This window comes from Apium graveolens, chromosome 4 (assembly GCF_009905375.1).
Source record: "Apium graveolens cultivar Ventura chromosome 4, ASM990537v1, whole genome shotgun sequence".
Lineage (NCBI taxonomy): Eukaryota > Viridiplantae > Streptophyta > Magnoliopsida > Apiales > Apiaceae > Apium > Apium graveolens.
Genome location: NC_133650.1, coordinates 300,007,728 through 300,015,652, shown reverse-complemented (window position 1 = coordinate 300,015,652; position 7,925 = coordinate 300,007,728). Strand labels below are relative to the sequence as shown.

The 7,925-nt window shown below is 50.1% G+C and overlaps 2 protein-coding genes across 2 annotated transcripts; both read left to right on the top strand.

The window, feature by feature from the left end:
• Positions 1 to 586: 586 nt before the first annotated feature.
• Positions 587 to 2,536, top strand: LOC141719920 (uncharacterized). Its single transcript, XM_074522282.1, has 2 exons — positions 587 to 1,006; positions 1,145 to 2,536. Exons 1-2 carry the CDS (start codon positions 587 to 589, stop codon positions 2,534 to 2,536), a joined length of 1,812 nt encoding a protein of 603 aa, XP_074378383.1.
• Positions 2,537 to 2,590: 54 nt separating this feature from the next.
• Positions 2,591 to 5,693, top strand: LOC141719919 (uncharacterized). Its single transcript, XM_074522281.1, has 4 exons — positions 2,591 to 3,237; positions 3,367 to 3,958; positions 4,151 to 4,996; positions 5,538 to 5,693. The coding sequence occupies exons 1-4, from the start codon at positions 2,591 to 2,593 to the stop codon at positions 5,691 to 5,693; spliced, it is 2,241 nt and encodes a 746-aa protein (XP_074378382.1).
• Positions 5,694 to 7,925: the final 2,232 nt, after the last annotated feature.

The window sequence follows — 7,925 nt, the reverse complement described above, 5'->3', positions numbered from 1 at the left end:
GGTAGAAAGAAGCTCGGTCCGGAACGCCAAGCGTAAGGCACGCCGCTTCAAGGTCTCTCAGCGTAGCTGGAAGGGCAAAGGCCCTCAGAAGAAGCTGATCCACGATTTTGATGATGTGGCAACCGAGACCAAGCAGAAGAAAGAAACATCGCGCGAAAAGGAAGATATACCCCGAGGCCATGATGAGCGGGGCAGCCAGATCTCTACGAGATCGGGGCAGAAGCCAGCTTCATTTGAGGCAAGGTCGACTAGCGTGCTAGACCGAGTGGGTAAAAAACTAAGCGAGCATTACCTCAGGCTCAAATTGGAGAATTGTAAGAAGGAGAGAGAAGAGAAAGAGCCCGTGGATCAGAGAGGCTCGAAAAGAGAACGGGCAGCGACCCCTCCGGAAAAACGTCAACACACCTCGCCCAGGAGGGAGGAGCGACGTAGATGCAGAGACAATCGAGAAGGGGAGTCGCAAGCGTGAGCCGGAGGAGGGGGACGCCGCGAACGACCTCAGGGCTCACACCATTCGAGTAACGCAGGTGGTGATAGAGAAGAAGAAGTTGTTAGAGTAAGGGACCTAAGAAGGATCTTAGAGGAGATGGAGCGAGAGAAGAGAGGGCCCCCCGCCTCGGCTGCCCCCTCTCCGTTTACGGCTGCTATCCGATCATCCCCCCTACCTCGGGTGTTTAGGCACAACCCCGACCTTCTATTCAACGGCGAAGCCGACCCGGCGGAGTACCTTATACAATTTAACACTGAGATGGAAGTCTATCAGGTGCCGGAGATGACCCGCTGCAGACTCTTCGTGGCATCACTCAGAGGTAGTGCCCAACAATGGTTCTCCAAGTTGGGACCGTCTAGCATAAGAACGTGGAGGAAATTGGAGGACTCGTTCGTCAGACAATTTCAGTCCACCCTCCACTATTCGCCTCATGTGGCCACGTTAGCCAACATCAAGCAAAGGGAGGGGGAGCCCCTGGAAGAATACTTTCGTCGGTTCAACGCCGAGGTCCCCAAGGTGAGAGGAGCCAGTGAGGAAACCATCAAAAATTTCTTGATAGCAGGGTTGAAAGAAGGATCGAAATTTTGGAAGAGCCTCCAAGCGACTGAGCCGAGAACCTTGGCCGAGTTCTATGAGCAAGCTGAACCCTTCAAGAGGGTAGAGAAATCGATGAGAGAGCTGAAAATCAGCGAGAGCTATAGAGACAAGAGGGACCGATCCTCAAGCCCTGACGAGAGGAGGAAGACATATCGGCGCAGTTCGAGCCCAAAAAAGTCTACCCGGGGCAAAGAAACCGCCAAAGATTCGGGAAGGCCTTATACAAGTAAATGGCAGTCACACACCCCTCTGGTAGCCTCTATCGACCACATATATGCTATATATGCTGGGAAGGGGGTATTCAAGAAGGCAACCCCTCTCACAGACTACAATAAAATAGACACTTCGAAGTATTGTGCATACCATGAGGTCACCGGACACGATACAGCTGATTGTAGACAACTAAAGGATGAGATCGAGACTTTGATTAGACAAGGGAAGCTTACGGAGTGGGTTGTCAAGGAGGTTCGAAGACATAGGACTGATTATCATACCGTCCCTCCTCCACCCCCAGAAGACAAAGAAAGGGTCCCTCGGGCTGGTAGTATTCATATTATTCTAGGCGGGTCTCACATTGGTGGAGATAGCCGGAAGGCAATGGACAGATATGCCCGGGAAGCAAAGGACAAGCCCCTCACCAACGTTAACCATCTAAGCCAAAGGCCCCCGGAGCTCTTTGAAAGGGAGGCCGATGATATCGTGTTTAAGGAGAACGATGCAAAATGGGTGCATTACCCTCATACCGATGCCCTAGTCATAAAAATGAAGATTGGGACGGTGAATGTTCACCGAGCAATGGTGGACACCGGGAGCTCGGCTGATGTTCTGACTTATGATGCCTATAAAAAACTGGGATTATTGGATAGAGAATTAACCTCAACATGTGGGCACCTGTACGGGTTCACGGGAAACTCGATCGGAGTGAAAGGGACAATTCGGCTCCCGGTGACCATAGGAGAGGAGCCTCATGTGGCCACCCAGATCGCTATGTTTACAGTTGTAGACCAGCCTTGTGCCTACAATGTTATAGTGGGCAGACCCCTTATGAGGGCGATGGGGATGGTGACCTCGATCCATCATATGACGATAAAATTCCCAACCCCCACGGGGGTAGGCATCTTGAAGAGCTGTCAATACGAATCCAGGGTCTGCTACAACCAGGCACTCAAGGCGGCCGAGTCAAGAAATGCCTCAAGGGAGATAGCTGAAGCAAGTGAGTGCGACGTCCCCATGGAAGAGACAGAGGGCAGGAAAAGGATACGTCCCGAGGGCCACGAGACTTGTAATTTGATTTCAATTGAGGAGTTGCCCGAGAACTACTTCGAGCACATGGGAATTCAGGTGGAACCACGCCCAGGGGCCTTGCTAATGGAAGCCTCTCAGCCCATCATGTTGATACAAGAGGGGATTGTGGAGGAAGCGAGTGATGAAGAAGAGAGCCCAGAATAAATCGCTGCAAGACTTAGGAGAGGGAAGTGGGCATGCGAAGAAACAACAATCACTATGGACCTGCCCAACAGAATCACTCGCACTGTAACTGCAACCTCTGAACGCTCGATAAATCCGGCCCGAGCTCACCAACCCGAGCTCAAGGATATGGAAGGTTTGACAATCACGGAAATGGGAAAATCTAGCGAGGCTCGAGCAGATTTAGACCCGAGAATGCCCCCAATGGTCGAGAGGGCTGGGGCCGCAGAGGACACAATCCCGATTTTGGTAGACCCAAATGATCCCTCCAAGGTACTCAGAATAGGCTCTAACCTAAGTTTCGACTTGAGAGAGGATCTAGCCCGCTTCCTAAGGGAGAATTTGGATGTCTTTGCATGGTCACACTCCGATATGATAGGGATTGACCCAAATGTCATGTGCCGTTGGCTCAACTTGGACCCGAAAAAGAAGGGGGTTAGGCAAAAGAGACGGCCGATTAGTGGAGAGAGGGCAGAGGCCCTCAGAGAAGAAGTGGATAGATTAATGGAGGCAGGACTTGTGAGAGAAGCCTTCTACCCCGTGTGGCTGGCCAACCCCGTGCTTGTCAAGAAGCCCAATGGCAAGTGGAGGACATGTGTAGACTTCACCGACCTGAACAAAGCTTGCCCTAAGGACAGCTTTCCTCTACCCCGAATCGACCAGCTGGTTGATTCCACGGCTGGGTATGCATTGCTTAGTTTTATGGATGCTTATTCGGGATATAACCAAATCCCCATGTATGGGCCAGATCAGGAGCACACCTCCTTTATTACTGATCGGGGCCTTTACTGTTATATCGGGATGCCCTTTAGGCTCCTTAATGCGGGGGCAACCTATCAGAGGCTGGTGAATAAGATGTTCAAACATCAATTGGGGAAGACTATGGAGGCCTATGTAGATGACATGTTGGTGAAGTCGAAAGAAGCGAGGGATCATGTCCGCCACCTGGAAGAAATGTTCCAGATCCTAAGGGAGTACAGAATGAAGCTCAACCCCCAGAAATGTGTGTTTGGGGTTGAATCAGGGAAGTTTTTGGGATTTATTATCAACCATAGAGGCATTGAGTCCAACCCAGCCAAGATACAAGCCCTACTCGAGATGAGATCCCCTCGACGGGTGAAGGATGTTCAAAGCTTAACGGGACGAGTGGCTGCCTTGAACCGCTTCGTCTCAGAATCCTCCGATAAATGCCAAGAGTTCTTCAAAGCAATTAAAGGAGCGGGGAGGAATTTTAAGTTGAGCGAAGAATGTGAGGAAGCCTTTCAGAACATAAAGAAGCATCTCAGCAACCCTCCAATGTTGTCCAACCCAAAGGCAGGAGAAACTTTGATCCTATACTTGGCTGTCTCCGACTTTGCAATAAGTGCGGTATTAGTCCGAGAGGAGGATGGTGTCCAGCTCCCGGTATATTATGTGAGTAAAAGGCTAGCCGATGCCGAGACTCGATACACAAGCCTCGAAAAGCTAGCATATGCTCTGATCCTGGCCTCCCGAAAACTCAGGCCCTATTTTCAGGCACACAAGATAGAAGTGCGAACCTCCTACCCCCTCAGATAAGTGATGCATAAACCAGAGTCTTCTGGTTGAATGTTGAAGTGGACGGTTGAGCTCGGCCAATTCGAGGTGGATTATAAGCCAAGGACTGCGATCAAAGGCCAAGCCCTGGCCGATTTTGTGCTAGAATTTCCTCAACATCAAGAAGTGGAGCCGGGAGCCCTTGTTGTTATACCTTGCACAGAAGAAGTTGGACTGGAGAGACAAATTAGTGCCCCATGGTGGAGCCTATTTGTGGATGGAGCCTCTAACGGTGATGGAGCAGGAGCTGGAATTGAGCTAATCAGCCCAGAGGCGCACAAGATCAGACGTGCGACCCATCTGGCCTTTCATGCAACCAACAATGATGCAGAGTATGAGGCCCTGATCAACGGTCTCAAGCTAGCTTTGGAAATGAAGGTCGAGAATTTGAATGTGTTTAGTGACTCCATGATTGTGGTCTATCAGATAAACGGGGGGTATCAAGCTAAGGGGCCGAGAACAGAGCTTTACCTGAAGTGCGCACAGAGGATAATCGCGAGGTTCAACGAGGTGAGGCTGGAACTAATCCCGCGTGGGCAGAATGAAGGCGCGGACGAGCTAGCTAAGCTCGGCTCACACCGCAAGAGCACTTTGCTAGAGACCGTGCCCCTTGATATACAGAGGCAACCTAGTGTGCCCGAGCACGAGGTGGGCAGCCTCAGTAATGAGCTCGGCCCCACGTGGATGACATCTATTCTAGCATACATAAAAGAAGGTTCACTTCCGGACGAAAAGAATGAGGCAAGGAGGATAAAATACAAAGCAACCCGCTATGTGATATACGACGGGATTCTATACAGAAGAGGGTTCAGTGTGCCTCTCCTCAAATGCATAGATGGAGATGAATGCAACTACATCCTAAGGGAAGTACACGAGGGCATTTGTGGCAATCACTCGGGGGTAGCTCTCTAGCTCAGAAAATCCTCCGTCAAGGCTACTACTGGCCAACGCTGAAAAAAGATGCCTTTGAATTCTCCAGAGCTTGTGATAAGTGTCAGCGATATGCCAATTATTACAACAGCCCCGTGGCCTCTCTCATATCCCTCATGAGCCCCTGGCCCTTCTCCATGTGGGGAATTGATCTGATTGGGGAACTCCTGAAGGCCAGGGGAGGCGTCAAGTATGCGGTGGTTGCGGTAGACTATTTCACTAAGTGGGCAGAGGCCGAGCCCCTAGCCACCATCATAGCAAAAAAGCTCAGGGAGTTTGTATACAGGGCTATTGTATGTCGCTATGGCATCCCTTACAAGCTGATATCTGACAATGGGAAACAATTTGATAGCAAGGAAATGCGAGAGTTTTGTGAGCAGCTGGGGATTCAGAAGAGCTTTAGCGCAGTCTGTCACCCCCAGAGTAACGGGCAGACAGAGGCTGTTAATAAAATCATTAAGCATACCTAAATGAAAAGCTTGAAGAGAAGAAAGGAGCATGGCCAGAGGAGCTCGCCCAGGTCCTATGGTCTTACAACACTACACCCCGAACCACAACTAGAGAGACCCCTTTCTCTCTGGTGTATGGGTGTGAAGCTATGGTGCCCGTTGAAGTGGGAGCAGGATCTTTTTGAAGGGACAACTATGACTCAGAGGTAAACGAGGTCAATCATCGGCTCTATTTGGATATGATCGAAGAAATTCGAGAAGATGCTCAGATCAGGATATCGGCATATCAGCAGAGGACAGCTAGGCATTACAACAGTAAGGTTTGAGCCCGAACTTTCAAGGTGGGAGATTTGGTTCTGCACCGGGTCATGCCAAACACCAAGGTGGTGAGTCACGAAGTATTTGGAGCGAATTGGGAAGGCCCTTACAAGATAAAGTCGGTGCTCTGGGAGGGAACCTACCACCTCAATGATATGCAAGACAAGTTGATCCCAAGAGCTTGGAACGCGGAACACCTTCGCAAGTATTATCAGTAATATTATTCCTTTCAGACCTAGTATTATCTTAAAATATTCCTAAGTCTCGGGGGGTAGTGCCATATAGGTGCCTCCCTGAGACCACAAGCATGTACTCCTTTCACTTCCCATTATCTATGAATAAACGATTGATCTCTATTTGTGCACTTGATATTTTAACTTCTGTTGATAGATTAAATACCCAGTATGGGAGCCCATCCTTGGGAACCCATGCGAGGACAGAACAGTTGTTTTATTAACATGTTAAAATCACAAATCAGGCCGGGCCCCGGCTCGCTTGATGCCAAGAACATGAAACGAGCTGGGCCACGGCCCGCTTTGAAAGATATGAGCATAAAGCAAATAAAAGATGAAGCTTAAAAGAGAGGTGGGCACGCGATGCGAGCCCATACCCTGGCTCGAAGGCTCCCAAAATGCGACCCAGGAGGCCCAGCCCTCCACATAACATGGTCAGGGTCGCATCATGCGAGCCCATACGACAACGCGTGCAAAACTTGTGAATTAGAAATGATGCGAGCCTGTTCCACTTAGCATTTTTCGACAAATTTTGATCGGTTGAACAAAAGGTGCAAGCTGTTTAGCTGGGCTCGCTGTGAAAGTGTAACGCTCGCCATACGCGGCCAGAGTTATGATAACTTTTGGTCAGTAGAGGCGTGATAAGAAAACACAAAAATAAAGAAAGCCAGCTAGCACCATAAAGACATACGCGGGTACAAAAGACTTGACATTTTATACAAACAAAAGTTAAATAAAGTTAGGCCCCGAGGCAGAATAATTCAAATACAAGCGTGAGGCGAGAGGGGTGCCCGCTTACCCAGTCAAAAGTCTAGTTCTAATTAAAATTACATCAAGGGTTATCATCCTCTGCTCCCCCATGATTTTCATCACCAGCGACCCGGGCCTGCTCGGCCGCGAGCTGAGCCTCCTCAGCAATTTGGGCATCCCTCTCCATCTCCAGCTTCAGCTTTTCAGCATGCCTCGCTGTGCTCGCACCCAGAGCCGCCCAATCGAAGTCAGGAACCTTCTTCATAAAGACTTTCATAAAATTCCTGGCTCCCAGGTTCCTAGCATCAGCGATGGCGGTCTCACGGCCCTCGGTCAGGGCAGAGACTGATCCCTCCAGCTCGAGCACCCTCTCCTCGAGGGCATCCTTCTCCTTCTTCCATACCTCAGCAGCCAGATCATGAGCTTCCTTCTGCTCCCTTAGGGCCTGGTCGTGAGCAGCGTTCAGGTTAATTATCTTCTGATTATAGTTGTTCACCAGTGTAACCTTCTCTTGCCCGTGCTCAGCAACCTTACTCTGAAGGGATTTGACTTTAGACTCAAGCTTTGTGTTGGTCTGGCTGAGGGCTCGCATCTCTCGAGCCTTAGACAGCTGACGATAGTAAACTTCGGCCGCGGCTCGAGACAGTGCATCCTGGTTGACTTCGAGAGCAGAAGAAGACCAACCCTTTGCATCCTGCTCGCTGATGTGACATTGAGCGAGCCGGCCGAATGTGGTCGCAACCATGCTGGCAGAAGAAGAGGTGGGAAGAGGAGCATCAGATGGAATAGTCTTTTTTGGGTCGGGCCCTGAGATGCTCAGTCAGAGTAGTCATGCGGGCCGGAGGGTTAGCTTGAGAGCGAGCCACTGTAGTCGCGGCCGCGGGCTGAACTGGGCCCGAGGTCGCAGCTTGCTCAGCCTCTTCCATGAAGGGGATAGGGGAGATGGCCATTTCTGAAAAAGAAAACAATGAAGAAAAAGATTAGTCACAGTGAGATGCAATGCAAAGAAGTAATGCGAGCAGGTAAAAAATGCGGAAAATTAAGGTGCAATGTGAAGTGATGCATGCAGGAAGTGTAAACACGCGAGCGTACGAGCTCACACACGCGAGTAAACAG

What these genes read in the sequence shown, in the direction of transcription:
- LOC141719920 (XM_074522282.1), top strand. Translation starts at nt 587, where the DNA reads ATGGAGCGAGAGAAGAGAGGGCCCCCCGCCTCGGCTGCCCCCTCTCCG. An exon ending in TCAACGCCGAGGTCCCCAAG is followed by an intron (nt 1,007 to 1,144) that starts GTGAGAGGAGCC and finishes GAACCCTTCAAG; the next exon opens with AGGGTAGAGAAATCGATGAG.
- LOC141719919 (XM_074522281.1), top strand. Translation starts at nt 2,591, where the DNA reads ATGGACCTGCCCAACAGAATCACTCGCACTGTAACTGCAACCTCTGAA. An exon ending in CTGGTTGATTCCACGGCTGG is followed by an intron (nt 3,238 to 3,366) that starts GTATGCATTGCT and finishes GATGCCCTTTAG; the next exon opens with GCTCCTTAATGCGGGGGCAA. An exon ending in GCAACTACATCCTAAGGGAA is followed by an intron (nt 4,997 to 5,537) that starts GTACACGAGGGC and finishes CTAAATGAAAAG; the next exon opens with CTTGAAGAGAAGAAAGGAGC.